The sequence below is a fragment of the Azolla caroliniana genome, unplaced genomic scaffold (assembly GCF_043228905.1).
Source record: "Azolla caroliniana isolate FFs.n. ecotype wild unplaced genomic scaffold, voAzoCaro1.0.p SCAF_8, whole genome shotgun sequence".
NCBI classification, from domain to species: Eukaryota; Viridiplantae; Streptophyta; class Polypodiopsida; order Salviniales; family Salviniaceae; genus Azolla; species Azolla caroliniana.
The window spans coordinates 4,039,465-4,058,813 of NW_028230443.1; the positions used below are offsets into that span (position 1 = coordinate 4,039,465).

Sequence of the window (19,349 nt, forward strand, 5' to 3'; positions counted from 1 at the left end):
AACTTGAGATTGAGAATGGACGTACTAATGGAGTCCCTAGGGAGGAAAGGATATGTAGGTTATGCCACATAGAGATAGAGGATGAGTACCATTTTACATGCAAATGCCCCACCTATGCCGAGATAAGGGCAAAATACCAAGACATACTTGGTTCCTCTCCCACCCTCCCTAAACTATTAGATACACTAGATATAAAGAAATTAGGTAGATACATCTTAGAATTGAAACACCACAGAGAGAACAAATTACAAAACGTTGATAATAATGTTGCTAATGTTTACCAACATATAACAAATGAAGTTTTTCAGGAACAAGGGGAGACAATGAATGTCGACACACCTGCACCACTCAGACTTCTCCTTGATGAAGCAGAAAATCAAAGAAGAACCAAACGCCCTCGGATGTCGGGTTTCAAAGCAACTCGACGAGATGTAGAAGCAATAAAGAAAATAAGGGAACGTGAACTACACCGCCTAGAAGCCATGGCTAGGGCACTCTATGCATCGGGACCATGGGTCACACCCACACCAAAAACTTTTGACCTCCCACTTCTTTTTGAGAGACTTGGGTGGAAATGAGATTAGGCTTGGTGCAAAGTTTTGTACACTACTAGAACTTTCTTAGCTTAAGCTATTTTCTTTTATTTTTAGTTTTGATGATTGGATAAACACTCATCTTTTGTTGTAACCTATTTGTCTCATGGGCCAAATTTGGCCTTAGAAGACGTTAATATATCTTTCTTTCTTTCTCTCACTCACACACACACACACTCCCTCTCTCTCTCACTCCCTCTCTCTCTTACACACACACACTCTCTCTCTCTCACACACACACACACACTCCCTCTCTCTCTCTCTCTCACTCACACACACACACACACACACCCTCTCTCTCTCTCACACACACACACACACACACACACACACACACACACACACACACACACACACACACATCACATAATGTCCCCTGTTTCATAGTTTCCCGCGCTAACCAGAGAAACAGATTGTCTGTGTTGTGTGTGCGTGAGCTCTGCAGAGCAATAATGGAGGCCCCTGATCTCGACGAGCTCGAATGGATGGCCCAGCAGGAAGGCCTCTTCCTCCAACAACAACAAGAAGAAGAGTACATGCTAGAACAAGCAGGGAAAGAGGAAGAAATCTGCCCTGAGGAATTCGAAGAATCAATTCGTCCACCTCGTCCAACAGGCTCGGTTGCACTAACCCTATTCCTCCTTCTCCTTCTCCTTCTTCTATATGTGTTTTGCCAATACTCTGCAAATTTTAAAATTCATCGGAAATATAAGCATATATCTCTAACTGATGCAGAGGTACCCTCAGATGGTGATCAGAGGAAACGGTCCTTATCACTTGACAGCGAAGAAAAAGAATGTAAGTAGGAATTCCTAGATATGTTTAGTTACACTTTTAATTGAAAAAAAAAGAAAAAGAAAACCAGAAACAAATGTAAGTCCTGTTAGCTCCATTGAATGTTGATTGATCTGCAGTGTCAATCCCATGGTTCTTTTTAACCCATGTACATATCATGATGTAGTGTCTGCAAACAAACGTGGGCGGACAATTGATGTCGTACACGTGGACGAGAATGATTGGACCCTACCGGAAGCAGAATCGTGGTCACCACCCAATTCCAAGATCGATGCTGTCCATGCATTCTCAAATTCAGCTATGAAGCTACCTACGAGGAGATTGGCTGACATTGAGGGCAACTTCATGCCAATCACAAATCTTTCTGGTGATCGTGTGTATTCAAAGCTCACCATTGTTCCGAAGATAACAAAGAGTTTGCCATATAGGTCTTCCAATCAATCTCACCACGGTAGGCAGTGCATATTAATATAACCATATTCTTTTCTTACCTATGTGCACTGATGTTTCGAAGGAGTTTCTCATCAGCCTAGTTGTTATTTCCACCTGTTTAATGTATCACTATGAACAAAAATAGTTTTGAACAGATGAAAGGTTTGCTTATTACAACCAAATGATGACAATTACTAGTTCAAGAATGAGGTGAGAAATATGTGCCAGAGAAGAATGACATTAAGGCCATTTCTAATAGCAGCAAAGAGGAGGGAATCAATGCTCCAACTCAATGAAAGGAGTGTCGTCAAGGCAGGCAATTCAAGATAATCAATTAAGCTAATCTAGTAGAGTATTCCAAGATATGTGCAAAAATATAAAGAGCTTTGTTGCTTGCTCGCTAGCGTCTCTTCACTTTTTTGCAAATGCATAGCTGCTTGCAATTAGCATCTCTTATGAATTCTCAGGTATTGGATATGTCGAATATGCTAATGATATGACAGTTGACTGACCAATGTTGGAAGAGGCATAGATGCATTTTGCTTTGGAGGCTTGGCTGACTAAAATGCACATGATTCCAATGTTGTTATCTTCAAGGATCTTGTGTGATGCAACCGTAGTATGTACAATCTACTCTCTCATATGATGACAAATGGTGGAGGTAATTCAGATTGTTTGTGTTTTGAGGCTCCTCTCACCCTATATGTGCACTTTTCATAGGAAGAATTCTTAGAGCCTTTATGGAGAGACTTGATGCAATTAGGGCTTGTTATATGGAACTTGTTTGTGTGGAAGCCTTTGATAGGAAATCCACAAGTTTCTGATGAATATGTTTACAGGTTGGAGAGAAAAGTTGTAGGAAATGGGCAAAATATATGTCAGGATGTCTTCTCTTGGCATTAGTTGATGGGATCAGTTTGACAATGACAGTCAATGAGTTTGAAGTCTGGGTTTTATCTTCTCTTACTATGTATCTATCCTTCACAGTTCCTATTTATTGCTACTCACTTCACATTTGGGTTGTTGTACATAGTGGTCCTTGGTGGAGCCTTTTGTTCTGGATCTTGATGTTTCACAATCTATTCAAGGACTCTTGGGAGTTCCATATACTTCCATCAAACCTAACCTGAAGTACCATTAACACATTGGGCTTATTAGAGATGGAATTCTATCATACCAAGGGAAGATTCCATACCTGGTACGAAGTTCCATATCTAGGTCTGTAGATCTTGAAGTTCTATACCTGAGTGTTGTGACTTATTGATCTAGGCTGCCATCAAGTATGGTAGCAAGCACTGCTCTGGGCACATAAAAGAGGTGGAGATAGTCATCATGATCGAGAGGCCAATGAGAGTACTTCGTCTGCAATTTGCATCCTGTTTACTTCACAGATTTTATTCACTTTTCAAAAGACTCTGTTCACTAGGCCTTTCAATTGGTATGTGTTGTATGAGGTGGATTTTGTACCCGGTCAAATTTTAGGGTTCTACTTTATACCATGTGTTGGCCTGGAACATCTTGTTAGTTTTTTTTTCCTCGTAGTCCTTTTTGGCTGCCATGGACATATTGATTTGACCGTCCTTTCCTTTCTTCCTTACTTTTCATTTGTTCTTGTTCCTGATTTATCTACACTCCTATGGATTTTAAATAAATTCCTTACATGCCATTAGTATATTACTAGTCTGGAATGATATTTCAAGTTTATTTGGGTTTGTTTGGTGAATGCAGGCCTTCTATCAGCACCTTTTAACGTCCTTGTTGAACAAGTTGAACAGGAAGCTTTAAGACAGGTATTTGAAGATCTGTATCAGGAACTAAAATTTCAAGTTCCTCCCCACTTATAGGAAACTAGAAAGATAAATTTATAATTCTACTGTGCAAGAGAAAAATGCTATCTGTCCTCAAGAAGCTCTTGTTTGAGGTATGCAAGGATTGGTTTTTGGTGTGGTGAGAAAACAGAGACCCTTATGTCTCAGGTTGGATGGTAGGTTTTGCTAGTCCATGAGCTGTCTTAAGAGCCTGGTGTGTGGCTCTAATAGCTTTATGAGGTGTGATTGCAGTCAGCTCAATGTGCTCTGAATATGCCACCATTGGTGGTACCTCAAATTCATGTGTCTAAGATGCCTGGTATGTGGTACAATAATGTTGCAAGGTATGAATGGGGTCAGTCTGATGTTTGGAATATACGTCACCAAATTTAGCACTCCTGTAGTTTGTGAAGATTCTTGATGCACTAGGTTTTATGCTATCAAGAAGTTCTGATCTTAAGGCTATCCAACCAATGTGCACATTTTGTTCCAGGCGTGCAGGATTGCAGAAGACAAGAATCTAGTTGAAGATAATATGGTGGATTCACCAAGACACGAACAACTTTGGGTTGAAAAATATGCTCCCAAGTCTTTCACTGAACTATTGAGTGATGAACAAACAAACAGGGAGGTAATGAGTCAATACAAGCAAACTCACCTGGGATCTTTCTGTTGAATGGATGCCATATGACATTTGTTGTTTTGAAAAGGTCTTGCGATGGCTGAAGCAATGGGACAAGTGTGTATTTGGGGGGGAAAAGACATCAACGTCCCTAAATGTATTTGCAGCTCTAAAACGACATGCACCAACATACCATGGTAAACTGATGCACCGAGAAAATATGTCAGGTAGTAATCGGATTGTATCAGAATATGATCCGAAAGGCAGTGTTGGAGTTGCTCAAAGTTCAAACCACTCGTCAGACTCTCCTAACCCCACTATACCTATGAAGAGTCATCTAGAACAATTAGAAACAAATTTAGACCGACCAAAAGAGAAGGTATTATTACTTGCTAATCTTGTTAGCTTTCATTTTCTGTATTGGTTAATTCAAAGTTATTGTGTGATTATTATGAAATATTCTTTGATCATCCATGTTTCTGAGGCATGCATTACATGTGCATACGGTATACCTGTACTTCTAAACAATGTATCTTGCCCTCTTCAGATTCTTCTTCTATGTGGACCCCCTGGTCTTGGTAAAACAACTCTTGCACATGTGGCTGCTAAACATTGTGGATACCGAGTTGTTGAGGTATGTACAAATCTCCCGCAGTATTGAAAATATGCCATTTCCGCTCCCCGGCATTCTGTTCATGTAATGATGTCAGAAAGTATGACCAGTTTCATGGACTCAATAGCCACCATGATTCAACTAGACAATAGATTTTTGAAGATAGATTAAAAATAGTCAAAAGAGCAATGTTTCTTCCTTTTATATCATCTTGTTTCGGTACCTTGCTTATGCCCGATGCATGTGTTCAGAATGTATTCACTTTAGGAATCAGTCTGTGGTAAGGCTGACAGAATCATATTGCAATGTAAACCACCACATGATTCCACTCATTTGATTTTAGTCAAAGCTTATATTTTTTGCATGTATTATGAATGTGTCTATCCATAGGATCCTAATTACGATTATACTTGGGCAATAATATTCTAGGCCTCCTACAAGAAGATTTATACCTACTGGAATGGATGAGTGTTATTTTATAGAGAAGAATTACAACCTTAAAGATGAGCTTTGGGGAGGGTTAGATTTTATATTGTGGGTGATATTATCATGCTTATGCATAGAACTTGCCACTAGTGATAACACAATGTTGGATGAGATGAGCAGCAAACAGCTGATGGGTTTTTCGTAACCCAGGGTATGCTGGTTGCATCACCACATTAATCCATCTGGAGATTCATGATTGATTGGTCAACCAAAAGAATTTCAGATAGCAAGCTCACTTTATGAGAGCTTGCATTGTCATCATGTTACATTTCGATGCCATGGTAGTTGTGAGTCCTAAGACACTTCGAATAATGAGCATGCCTGAAATAAGTTTCTCAATATATTCATGTATAATCTTTTAAGAATCTCTTTTTTTGAGAGACAAGGGCAATATTTATAGATCAATGCAAGTGATGATCGAGTTGCCACAACTCTGCAAGCCAAAATCTTGGACGCAATTCAAATGAAATCTCTTATGGGCGACATGAGACCTAACTGTGTGGTAAGTTTAGTTTTCTTGTGAGGAGTACATAACTCTGCCTTGATTTTAATGTGCCATCTTGATTCATGCAGATAATTGATGAAATTGATGGAGCACTTGGAGGTGTTGATGGTAAAAGTGCAATTGATGCTCTTTTGAAAATAGTATGTTACAGTTTTGGATTTTTGATGTTTTCTTGACATGTTTCTACTCCTGTTGCAAATTATAAACATCACCATACAAATATTTAATTGGCTTCAGGCTTATTCGGATATCAAAGGGAAGGAGAATATAGTAGAGGATGGACAAGTTAGGAAGGTTTCCAAGAAAAGAGGCTCTTCGGATAGGTTGTCAAGACCTGTGAGTATATGATATCATCAGATTCTTTTCAGGCAATAACAATTTAAGTATGCTCATTATTTTTTCTGAACTTTTACGGAATATAATGTGATGTAACAGGTTATTTGCATCTGCAATGATCTTTATGCACCAGCATTGAGGCAGCTGAGACAAATGGCCAAGTATACATTATTTCTATACTGCAACTTATAGTGAGTCTTTGCACTCCATACTTGCAGAATTCCCCGAGTATTGATTAATGCTCTTCTATTAATTGCAGAGTGCATGTTTTTGTTCAACCAAGTGCTAATCGAGTAGTTACAAGGTATATATGCAATTAAATGTGAATTTCAATAGCATTAGCATGTTTCGCTATCAATAAATACATATTTAATACAAGTTTTTTCACCAGGCTGAAGTATATCTGCAACTTAGAGAGTTATAAGGTCAATGCTCGTGCTCTTACTGTCCTAGCCGAACACACAGGTTTTATTGAAATGTGAGATTTATTAGAAACTGGAACATACATATTTCGTTTTAATCAAGAATCTGTTCTATGAACAGAGTGTGATATTCGCTCATGTTTGAACACTCTTCAGTTCCTTAAGAGGAAGCAAGAACCACTAAACATGGTATTCACAATTTCTGTTTGTGTTGAATCTTCAATATAGTAACATTGAAACACGTATTTTTATTTTGACATTATGAATTTTAATCAAAGGTTGATGTTGCTTCTCAAGTAGTCGGACGGAAGGATATGACTAGCAGTGCTTTTGATGTTTGGGGGGAGGTACTTTCTAATGAGCAATATCTAGTTTTCATGATGTATGAACTAGTGACTCTAGTTGATGTTTTTGGAAGATCCTTTACATAGCCATGTGGTAAACAAGTGAAACTAAAGTATACTTTGCAAAGGTATACTGTATTATAAAATATAGAATCAACATTTTTGGTTGAATTTTATTTAGTTATGTAAATGAATGTCCTTTTTTATCTCAAGAACAAGAATTTATTTCACGAGTCAAAGCCATTAGAGTTTGTATTTATAAGTTTCTTTTTGCACCTTTACAAGAAAATTCTAGCAAATCAGTTCCAGAACGATGGCAATGATCAGGAAATATCACTTGTTCAACTCATCTTCGATGAATTAATTTTAACAATCTATTTATTCTATTTGTGAGATTATATTTGAAGAGTAAAGAGTACAACTTGAAACTAATTTGGTATTTTTTGTGAACAGATGCAAATTCTAACTAATTTCAGCTGCTATAAGTTTTTTTGTGATTAATTTAACAAAGTTGTTTTTGTTAGAAATATTGAGAATAAACTAGATAAGCATATAGAAGTACACTCACAGAGATGTATGTGTTAATACAAACTTCCTATTACATATGTGCGTAGTAATGGTAGTCCTCCTGTCCGATCACACCTTAGAGCTTAGATGGGATCTGGACTAGTGGACTACAGAGTTAGCTGACACAGATAATAGTCACAACAGCTGTGCAAGAGAAAGAGGGTGGATGTTTATATTCTGTGTTTGGTCTTATTGTCACATTAAATGTGCAATTCAGTTGATAGTAGTGGCCATATTCCTTTTCTGTCAACTGACTTGTCATTTAATATGATCTAGCTCCCTAGATACTGTTGGGATTTCGGTCCCTCCGGATGGGATGTCCGGAGATGAATGACGGCAAGCCCGGTTGCGGTTACGGAACCGGAGCATGAAGAGTACCCAGCATGAAGCATGATGAAGACCCCGGCTACGGAGCCGGATGATGAAGACCTCGGCTACGGAGCCGGATGATGAAGACCCCGGCTACGGAGCCGGATGATGAAGGTACCCGGAGAGAGATCCGGATGCGGGGACATATTTGTGAATATGTTTGCCAAGGGCCCTTGAGGCTATAGTTGTAAATATCCCGAAAGTCATATGTGTATAAATATGACTTAGGGCAAACTGTTTTAGTGTTGTTGCTCATCTTTCTGTTTTCCACTTAGAGGGAGCGAAGTTAGAGCAGCCGTGAGGGAGAGAGAAAGGAAGAGGTCGACGCCTCTGTGTAATACCGCCGCCTGTGGCGAGGACAGCGAGCTCAAGGTCGTCGCCTTGCAGCTCGCCATTGTATATTTCTCTGTGCATAGTTTTGGTTCGGAGTCTTGTACTCCCGTGGTTTTTCCCGTACAGGGTTTTCCACGTTAAATCGCGTGTCCACTCACTTATTTTTGCATTTCCCATTTTCTGCAACAACGATTCGTGTGTTTCCTTGGTTGTGGCTGAGAAGTGAAGTTTGGAAAGTGTCGATTATTTCCATCAATTTGGTATCAGAGCGAGTTGCTGCAGAAAATGGAAGGCGGCGGCAGCGGGCAGCCGGGGATGATGGTGCTGAATGCGCAGAATTACGCCGACTGGAAGATCAAGATGGAGGATCTTCTGATTGTTCGGGACCTGTACGAACCGATTGACAGGTCGGAAATACCGAAGGGGGTACTTGAGTCGGAATGGAGGCTTCTGAACCGGAAAGCCGTTGCAACCATTCGGCAATACGTCGACGTGAGCGTTCTACAACATGTGGCGAACGACACCAACGCATATGAGATGTGGCGGAAGCTGTCGGGCCTCTACGAGAGGAAGAATGCGTTGAACCAGACCTCCCTGATGAGGAAGATAGTGAACCTCAAGTACCGGGACGGCGAGAGTATGGTGGAACACGTAAGCACGTTCATGGGATTCGTGAACCAGCTTGCGGCGATCAAGTTCCCGCTGGAGGATGCAATGCAAGCCATCATTCTGATGTGTACATTGCCGGAAAGCTGGGAGAACTTGGTGGTGACTCTCAGCACCTCCTGCACCGAAGATAACTTGTCCCTACAAACGGTAAAGACAAGTAGCTTGAACGAAGAAGCGCGTCGGAGAGATAAAGAACCGGCCTCCGATCCGAAGATGCTGCTTGCCGAATCGGATCGGGGAAGACAACGGAACCGGAGTCCGCAAAGACGGGAGAAGTCGGGGACCCGTTCACAGTCAAGAGGAAGGCCCACATGCTTCCACTGTGGGAAGCCGGGGCACTTCCGAAAGAATTGTCGGTATTACCGAAAAGACAACGGAGTCGACGACACCGATTCGAAGAAGTCACCGGAGCGAAACGGTGCATACCGGGGAGCCACGGACTGGAGAGGTCCGGATCGGCGAGGGCAGGACCGGAAAGGAACGACGGCACTCGCGGCAAGTGAAGAGGAGATCATGCTCATCACCGAAGAAGGTGAACTAAACATTGCCGGCGATGAGATTACCTGGGTGGTCGATTCCGGAGCGTCGTTCCACCTGACCCCGGAAAGAAGATACTTCTCATCCTACACAGCCGGTGAGCATGGCTGTGTTCGGATGGGAAATGAAGGTACGTGCCGGATTGCCGGCATAGGAGACGTGTGGTTGACAACCTCGACCGGATGCAAAATGCTGCTGAAGGATGTCCGACACGTTCCGGAGGTTCGATTGAACCTGATTTCGGCCGGGAGGCTAGACGATGAAGGCTACACGGGTAGCATCCGGAACGGTGTAATGAAGTTCAGCAAGGGGAGCCTGATAGTGGCTCGGGCCCGGAAAGTCAACACACTGTACCTTATGAACGCCTGGTTGTGTCCGGAAGAGTTGAACGTGGCAGCCGACACTGCCGGTGAGCTGTGGCACAAGAGACTGTGCCACATGAGTGAGAAGGGGATGAAGAGGCTTGCAGATGACAACCTTATTCCAGTGAAGCATGTGCACCTGGAGAAGTGCACCGATTGCCTGGCCGGTAAGCAGAACCGAACCTCCTTCCACTCAAGGCCACCGACGAGACGTAGCGCACCCTTGGAGTTGGTGCACACTGACGTGTGTCAGGTAGAAACGAAGTCACATGGCGGAGCCCAGTACTTCGTAACATTCATAGATGACCACAGCCGGAAGCTGTGGACGGCACCGCTGAAGACAAAGGACCAAGTATTGTCCGTCTTCAAAGAACTCCACGCGAGAGTGGAAAGGGAATCCGGCAAGAAGCTGAAAGCGATACGAGTGGATAACGGAGGGGAATACCGGGGGCAGTTCGCGGAGTACTGTCGCTCGAAGGGAATCCGGCTCGAGTTTACTGTGCCGAAGACGCCGGAACTGAACGGGCTGGCCGAGAGGATGAACCGGACCATAATGGAGAGGGTCCGGAGTATGCTAGCACATGCGAAATTACCCAAGGGATTTTGGGCTGAGGCTATGTCGACGGCGACATATGTGATAAATAGATCACCCTCGGTACCCCTGGATGGAGACACGCCACAGAGAGTGTGGACCGGTAAGGAAGTGTCCTACCGGCATCTGAAGGTGTTCGGGTGTCTCGCATACGTGCATGTGGCAAAGGACCGGAGAGGAAAGCTAGATCCAAAGACCCGGCCATGCATATTCCTTGGTTACGGCGATGACGAGTTCGGCTACCGAGTATGGGACCCGGTCGACAAAAAGATATTCCGGAGTCGTGATATCATCTTCATGGAGGACAAGACACTCGCCGACTGGGAGTCGGAGAAGAAGATGAAGAGCTCCAAGTCGACCGGTGAGGATAAACTCTACGAGGAGCAGTCCCGACCGGCAAGGGACCGGTTAACACTCGAAGATCCGGCCGAAGACGGTGAAGAAACAGAACCGGCCGAAGAAGATGAAAATGATACCGGAACCGGCCCCGATCCCGAAATGGATTCGGATGAAGAAGAATCGGAAGAACCGGTTACCGAAGCTCCGGAACGGAGATATCCTCTAAGAGAGAGAAGGGCTCCCCGGAGATTTTCGGAACCAGAGCACGTGCTGCTAACCGACGAGGGGGAGCCGGAGAGCTTTGAAGAAGCGAAGCATGACACCCATAGCCGCAGGTGGTTAAGTGCCATGCAGGAGGAGATGGATTCCCTGCATGAGAACCACACATATGAACTTGTGGAGTTGCCGAAAGGAAAACGGGCACTCCGTAACAAGTGGGTGTTCAAGCTGAAACTGGGAGATGCCGGAAACCCCCCGAGATACAAAGCCAGGATCGTGGTGAAGGGGTTTCAGCAGAAGAAGGGCGTCGACTTCGACGAGATATTTGCCCCGGTAGTGAAGATGACCTCCATCCGGACGGTGCTGAGCATAGCGGCAAGCATGGACCTCGAGGTAGAACAGATGGACGTGAAGACGGCATTCCTTCACGGTGACCTCGAAGAAGAGATCTACATGCAGCAACCGGAAGGATTCGAGAAGAAAGGGAAGGAGCACCTGGTATGCCGGTTGAAGAAGAGCCTTTACGGTCTGAAGCAGGCTCCCCGGCAATGGTACCGGAAGTTCGACTCCTTCATGACAGACGAAGGGTACCACAAAACGCAGTCCGATCACTGCGTGTTTGTGAAGAAGTTCGAAGGAGGAGACTTTCTAATACTCCTCCTGTACGTGGACGACATGTTGATCGTCGGACGAGACCAGGTCAAGATACGGATGCTGAAGAAGGCTCTTCACCGAACCTTCTCAATGAAAGACCTGGGTCCGGCGAGGCAAATACTAGGGATGCACATCATCCGGGACCGGAAGAAGAAGCAGTTGTGGCTGTCACAGGAGAAGTACGTGACAAAGGTGCTTCATCGGTTCAACATGTCGGAAGCAAGACCGGTCGGGTCAACACTCCCGGCAAACTGCAAGCTGTCCAGCAAGCAAAGCCCCAAGACAAAGGCTGAGAAGGAGGACATGTTGAAAGTACCATATGCCTCTGCCGTCGGAAGCTTGATGTACGCAATGGTGTGTACAAGACCGGACATAGGATATGCAGTCGGAGTGGTGAGCCGGTACATGAGCAATCCCGGCAAGGAGCACTGGAACGCGGTCAAGTGGATACTCCGATACCTGAAGGGCACGGCAAACGTGTGCCTCCGATTCGGCTCCGGTAAGCCCGAACTCGACGGCTTTACCGATTCGGATATGTCGGCTGATGCAGATACCAGCCGGTCCACATCCGGGTATGTGATGACGTATGCAGGGGGAGCTGTCTCGTGGCAGTCGAGGCTACAGAAGACGGTTGCACTGTCAACCACGGAGGCGGAGTACATGGCGGTTGTTGAAGCCGGCAAGGAAATAATATGGATGAAGGACTTCATTAGAGAGCTCGGTATCCGGCAGGAGGAGTACCGGCTCTACTGCGATAGTCAGAGTGCCATCCACCTTGCGAAGAACGCTGCCTACCATTCCCGGACGAAACACATCCAGCGTAGATACCACTGGATCCGGGAAAGGATAGAAGACAAGGAGTTCGTGCTGACGAAGATCCACACGGACGAGAACGGGTCGGATATGCTGACCAAGGTGCTCACACCCGACAAGCTGGAAGCATGCCGGAAGAGGATCGGATTGGGGAGACATCCCATGCCGAAGTGAAGGGGGAGTTTGTTGGGATTTCGGTCCCTCCGGATGGGATGTCCGGAGATGAATGACGGCAAGCCCGGTTGCGGTTACGGAACCGGAGCATGAAGAGTACCCAGCATGAAGCATGATGAAGACCCCGGCTACGGAGCCGGATGATGAAGGTACCCGGAGAGAGATCCGGATGCGGGGACATATTTGTGAATATGTTTGCCAAGGGCCCTTGAGGCTATAGTTGTAAATATCCCGAAAGTCATATGTGTATAAATATGACTTAGGGCAAACTGTTTTAGTGTTGCTGCTCATCTTTCTGTTTTCCACTTAGAGGGAGCGAAGTGAGAGCAGCCGTGAGGGAGAGAGAAAGGAAGAGGTCGACGCCTCTGTGTAATACCGCCGCCTGTGGCGAGGACAGCGAGCTCAAGGTCGTCGCCTTGCAGCTCGCCATTGTATATTTCTCTGTGCATAGTTTTGGTTCGGAGTCTTGTACTCCCGTGGTTTTTCCCGTACAGGGTTTTCCACGTTAAATCGCGTGTCCACTCACTTATTTTTGCATTTCCCATTTTCTGCAACAACGATTCGTGTGTTTCCTTGGTTGTGGCTGAGAAGTGAAGTTTGGAAAGTGTCGATTATTTCCATCAGATACATGCTAGTGCTAGATAGTAATCTTAAAGTCAATGGCACATACTTCAAGAATAAGTAAATATTAACCTTCTAACAGAGAATATTCTTCTAGTTGACTTGACCTGTCAATCCCATTAGCCTACATCCCTCTTTACTAAATACATTGTCCTACACATCTACGGTTTCGCACATTGACACGTCATCGAGTGATATGCTTGTGGGGATAAACTGATGACTTGGGGGTGACCATTGACTATATCTAACAGTTTTCAGTGATTATATAGTATAATTGTTGGCAAATTATCATTATTGATTCATGTAGAACAAATCTATCGGTAAACATGATGCTCTTCTTTGAACTTGAATCTGATATGTTAAGCTGTGAAAGGGTTTCTGATAAGTATGTGTGATGTAACTATATGAAACCAACAGTGTTAATCTGTATTTCTAATGGTATAAATTTTCATTAGCATGCGCTCGAGTGTATGGACCGTATGATTGAAGTTGCTTGTGTTAAGAAATCTGAGGTTTTCTTGAAGATTTACATGCTTAATTTATTATAGGTTCTTCAAAAGCGTCGGTCAAAAAGCAAAACTACTGCAAGAATACCAGTTTCATCATCGGAAAGCAGCCAGGAAGGGCAGAAGGAGTTTCTTCGTCTTTATGAGTTACTAGCAAACCAGTGAGTGTTCTTTAAGTTTAATTATTTAATCATCCTTGTTTAGTGCAAGAAGAAACGACAATTGTCTCACATTACAGGATTGTAACTGTAGTAGTGAATTTGAGCTCATAAATGATGGTATTCATGAGAATTTACTGCATCTCCGGTATCATGACAGTTCATTTGAGAAGACTGTGAGTAATACCACTATTTTTATTCTTACTCTACTAACTCTCATGGGCATCTGGATATGATTACTGTGTCGGAAATTATAACGTTAAAATTAGGTTTTCTGACAGGTAAAGTGTTTAGACTTACTTGGGGACTCAGAAATCATAAGACATGTAGCTTTCCGCCGTCAATTGTTTGCATTAGATGGTAATACGATATACTAAAATTGGGAATATTTTAAACACGCAAGATTGTGAACACAATATTGTAAATCTGACTAAGTCCGTACGTAGTTTATCAGCCAACGTTTTCAATATTGATACGGCGGCTGATAGCGCAACCTGAGAAGCCACATATTGAGTGGCCGAGAACTACACAAAGGTGATAACCTGTCTACTTGATATGTGGAAATATTTCAGATTGCATACATTTGACTCTTTATGGATATCTTGCAGATTCAGAGTGGACTATGGTGCCAAAAAAGAACTATTGAGGTCTTGGATGATGAGTATGCAACCATCAACACATTCCAATTTCACAATTGGATGTCTTGCGTGGGATTTAGTATCTCCGCTACTCTATATATTATCACCTCAGAAATTAAGACCTGTATGGGGATATGCTTAAAAACATAATCGATTGATTATTTGTGATGTTGCCTCTTCATCTGTAAAAGGACAATGGCGTATGTGCTATGTGCAGGTAGCACCTCAGCTTTTGTCAAAATCTGAGAAAGAGGAAATGAATCAGCTGGTAGACACCATGATAAGCTATGGTATCAATTATAAAATTCCTAAGCCTAGCTTTTCATCTGATGGTTTTATGGAATCTCATGGACCTGTTTTTGATCCTCCAATTCACAAGATAATACAATTCAAGGTATGAAACTTCATTATACAAATGCACTTGTAATGGTTTCCCATAAAGGAAACTACATGCATTCATAATGATTGTTTAACAGGACCACAGGCCAGGATATCACTTGATCTCATTAACTCTACGTCAAGTTCTGAGTCATGAGGTGAGTAATATATTTATACTGCTCGATTCATTTTGCAGCATTCTTTACCGTAGGGTAAGCAAGAGAGATGTGTATTGGATCTGCTAGATTCACTTATTAGGCAAGAACATTGGGTACATAGGGAAACCATACTTGCATAGGGAAATTTTCTTTTATAGTAATGATAAAAATCTCCTGAAGAAGTATTTAATCATAGGACATCAGATTCAAATCTTAAGTTTTTGCCAAGTGCTTCATGCATGGCTATGCTTAAAACACTGGCTATATATGTAGATTCTATAGAATAAATCGGAGTCACTCTTAAATATCAGTCTGAATCGACCAGTGTAGCAAGCAGTCAGTGTCAAAGTCAGAGAAAAGGGCAGCATTTAATATCCCCAACTACAATCATAACAGAAAGTCATACATGCTTTCTTATGCCAGTGCAATAGATCTTAGAGCTTAGATTGTGCACTGTAGTGTCATTTCTTGAATTCTGAAGCTCTTGAGCATCTCGATTGCCAATTAGAGATTCTCTGACCTCTATATCCGTTTCTTTTCAATACAGATTTTATCGGATGTTCAAGTTTTGTGCTCAGATTTGAGGCATGTCTGTTGTTTCTTTGAATTGTTCACTGGGAATTTGATCTAACTCATAGTACTATCCATAAACCGTGTTTCTCACCAGAACCTTCCCCAATGGGGACTAATCTTTGTTTTCCTCATCCTCTTCATTTTGAGTCATTCAGGAACTTTACCTTCCAAAAGTGACTTCTCCACTTGCAACCTCTACATGTTTGCTCATGCATGCCTCCATGTTGTACAGATGTTAACTATTTATCTTTTTTATGAACTTTTGCAAGTTTTCCATGTGAAAAGTATCGAGTAGGTTCTAGAATACCTATGAATTCCACCCAAACTTACCTCTTTCAGAGACCACTTTGTTATGAGCATACACAAGCTTGAGGACACACAGTTGAATAGCTATGGGCTGGACATATGGTTATAGAAAGGTCTAGCGAGTAGCCACTGAGGTCTGGCAGTGGATTATCAATTGATCTCTTATGAAGGGAGCGCTTCTGCCACTCCAATCAGATCAGATCCATCTGCATTTTCATGACAATCTAGTGTATCAATTTCTCATGAATTATCAACACCCTGGCTAAGGGAATTTTGTATATGATGCACAATGGGGAGTACTACTATATGCTTAATGATGTGTTTTACCTCTCATTGCTGGGAATTTGAGGTTAGTTTTGTTATGGTCATGGATGAAAATCCGTAGATTTAGGTTTGTTCTGGTCATGAACATATATGCCAGAGATCAGAAAAGATATTCAGCAGTTATAAAGATGATGATCCTCTATTATGTGCCATCTGAGATTTTGGATGTTGAAACATGGAACTTCGACCTTAATCTGTAGGGCATGACACTTCTATATGAATTATTTAGATCCAGTTATAGAAGGCTTTGTATGCTTGTAGTTGTTTTCTAGAACAATGTCTGCTGTTTTCATAAATGCCACATCATTATCATGTTCTTACGATTAATCATAGGGAATGAGGATGATGAAGCTGCATGAAAGTCAGACTCAAGAACTGGAAAAAGCTTTGCTCTTGCATAGTTTCAAGCTTTGAAATTGATATCTTTCACTTGTATCTACATATCAAACATGCTAGAAAAGTGGGTGGTAAACTAATATTTTTATGTTTCTCCCAATTAGAGGATAAAGATGTTAGTGCTTCTTTTCTTAGGTCGAGCTTGAAACAATCAGGCGTGAGAGTGCTGCACGGATTGCACGGGCAACAGCCATAGCTTCAGATCTCCAAAGACTCTCTGTTTCAGATGAAATGAAAGAGAAGCTGGTTCAGGATACTACTGTGCTTCCAGTGAAGGCAGATATAAGTGCAGAGAAGAAAATCACGAGCCTACCCACGTCTAATATTGAAACGAATGACACATCTGCAGATAAAGGAGTCCTAAACCCAACTATCAAGGCATCTAGAAAGCCTGCAATAAACTATTTTGCTCAGTATGTTCATGCATGCACCTACATAATAATTAAAGAAAATATTTTGGTGTAAGGTTTTAAATGTTAGTGTTTTTGGTTTTGAACTCATATATCAGATTTAAGAAAGGATCTGGGATGAATGGGAATGCAGAGAAAGTCTCTGTGGCTAGTGAAGCTTTGGCTCGACGGGATTCTCGTCCTGTTTTTTTCAAGTTCAATGAGGTGAGGTTTTAATGGCTAGGGTTCCATATCTTCAAATAATGAAATATTTGGCTCCCGATGCTTGTAGCTTTGCCATATATGTGTTGGGCATCATGATAATTATATCACTATATTACCTAACATATACTAACAGTGGCTATTTTATTAAAATATGTACAATTGTACGGTCTAGACTTCAAAGATTGGATATAATGGGGACTGTTTCTGGCAGGGTTTCACCAATGCAATACGAAGGCCAATGCTGGTGCGAGATTTCATCTAATTGTTGCTATCTCTCTTGCCATTGCTGGTTTGGGACTTTCCTTTATATAGAGTCTGTGGTCCCTTAAGATTGTGGTCTCTGACAAACTTGAGGCATCATGGAAAAATGTCATTGACCAACTCCAACCAAATAAGGCCTTCAAAATACATAAATTTCACAGAAGTGAATGATAATAATGAATGACGTCGACCGTATTGATGAGATCCTTTACATTCACATGTTGAAATATGATGTGAAAGCATGGCCTTTGTATAGCACTTTAAAGATGCATGAAATTAAATGCGTATAGATATCAGATTTATTGAAATTCCAAAATGAAAGCTTCTGAAGATATTGTGGTAAAACTTGTGCTTTCCAGCATTAAGCTTGTGAGTTCATGTCTTGAACAATGGGATCGATGTGTTCTTTATCAAAATTTCCCTTAGTTAAGTTTGAAATCAGACACAAACATTTGCTGCTTGTGATGCAATCTAAGATGGTTTGAAAACCACAGCATTTCCCTGTATGAAGGCAATACAAATAAAGAATATGGTTATTGTAGTGTTTTAATTTCCTTGGATTTCAAATGTCACTCCAATTTTCACTCATATCAAAAGTTGGTAATCTCTCTGAATTCAAAAGTCAGATTTTGATTCCATCCATCATGTAATTAATTTGGGACTTCAAAACTTGAAAGTGCAATCTATTCTCTTTTTAAAAAATTTCGAAGCTTAATTGTCATTCTCCATAAATGTTTTGCCATGATCTATGTGGTATATTGGTAACCAGAAAATTTATCATTTTATCTATCCTTGGTTTCACATTTCGAGTTTGAAACTCGTTTTCACTTACATTCCAACAATCTCATTTGCATACCTTTGATGGAAGTAGTTTTACAAAAGGATGCATTCATGAATTTCAAATGTCCCATCATGTTAAGCGGTTGGAAATGATCTGAAGTTCCATGATCATCACATATGTGAACTAGTGATCAGAACAAGAATTCGTTTGTTTTGCAAATCATTATACTTGTTTTGGTTGTCAAATAAGCCTTTATGTGAGTGAAAATTGTATTGGTGGATTCTTGGCGATGAAACTTATAATTGTGCTCTTCTATATTTGCATAGGTAGAAGAAACAATAAGAGAGAAAAGTTCAAGTTTCTTACTCTCCTATGAGAATATTGTGGAATAGGACTAAACTTAGTATAGTTGCTACAAAAACAAGAAGCATCATAGTGATGCTAAAGAATTAATTGACAACGCCAATACAATATTTACTTTGTTGCCACTCATCCATCGTGGGCATCTCCCTTGAAAAAATAGATTGAGTTACACACAATACTTGGCATGTCATTAGAAATGTACCAAATGAATCAACCAATGATGTGGATGGATCACCTCATAATAATGAATGCCACCACAAAAGAAGTTGCTTATGCATGGATAAAACCAATGTGAAAAATGAATCTAGTTGTTGGTGGGAGGTGGGTTAATATAGCATGGTACAATGGGTTGCAAAAAAATTGAATTTGATGCGTGTGTAGCCATCCTAAAGATGAGGAAGTATAGCTGCTTGTTGTTGATACTTGGCCAATTTGTTGAACCTTAATGTATGGATATTGTTTCTAAGATCTGGCATGAAGACGACAACGACTAGAAGTGATAGGAACAAGACTTAATTGGAGGTGCATTAAGAGCAAGACTACTTATAGGAACAATGTTGAGAGCTTGATTATTTGTTGAGGAAGTGTGTTAGTTGTTGCCACACCTACTCAGATATAATATAAGCGACCATGGATGTTAGGCTCATCACCTACCCATGAGCTCAAGCTAATGTTGGGATTAGTGTCA

The 19,349-nt window shown here is 41.8% G+C and overlaps 1 protein-coding gene across 2 annotated transcripts; it reads left to right on the top strand.

The window, feature by feature from the left end:
* The first annotated feature begins 823 nt into the window (after positions 1–823).
* On the top strand, positions 824–17,956 carry CTF18 (P-loop containing nucleoside triphosphate hydrolases superfamily protein). 2 transcript variants are annotated; one of them, XM_087323594.1, is made up of 24 exons: positions 824–1,391; positions 1,555–1,839; positions 3,549–3,610; positions 4,122–4,259; positions 4,339–4,629; positions 4,798–4,884; positions 5,750–5,851; positions 5,923–5,994; positions 6,092–6,190; positions 6,290–6,351; positions 6,450–6,494; positions 6,582–6,655; positions 6,734–6,801; positions 6,891–6,959; positions 13,754–13,872; positions 13,967–14,043; positions 14,149–14,229; positions 14,316–14,403; positions 14,478–14,631; positions 14,725–14,901; positions 14,984–15,043; positions 16,778–17,055; positions 17,151–17,256; positions 17,468–17,956. In XM_087323594.1, the coding sequence occupies exons 1-24, from the start codon at positions 1,046–1,048 to the stop codon at positions 17,516–17,518; spliced, it is 2,991 nt and encodes a 996-aa protein (XP_087179720.1). In that variant the 5' UTR covers positions 824–1,045; the 3' UTR covers positions 17,519–17,956. The 2 variants fall into 2 exon arrangements, with proteins under 2 accessions (XP_087179720.1, XP_087179719.1); XM_087323593.1 differs by having other exon boundaries at positions 825–1,391; positions 13,964–14,043.
* The last annotated feature ends 1,393 nt before the right edge of the window (positions 17,957–19,349 follow it).

Coding starts and splice junctions, on each gene's coding strand:
- CTF18 (XM_087323593.1), top strand. CDS start 1,046: ATGGAGGCCCCTGATCTCGACGAGCTCGAATGGATGGCCCAGCAGGAA. Junction 4,630..4,797: donor TAGACCGACCAAAAGAGAAG/GTATTATTACTT, acceptor TGCCCTCTTCAG/ATTCTTCTTCTATGTGGACC. Junction 4,885..5,749: donor GTGGATACCGAGTTGTTGAG/GTATGTACAAAT, acceptor CAATATTTATAG/ATCAATGCAAGTGATGATCG.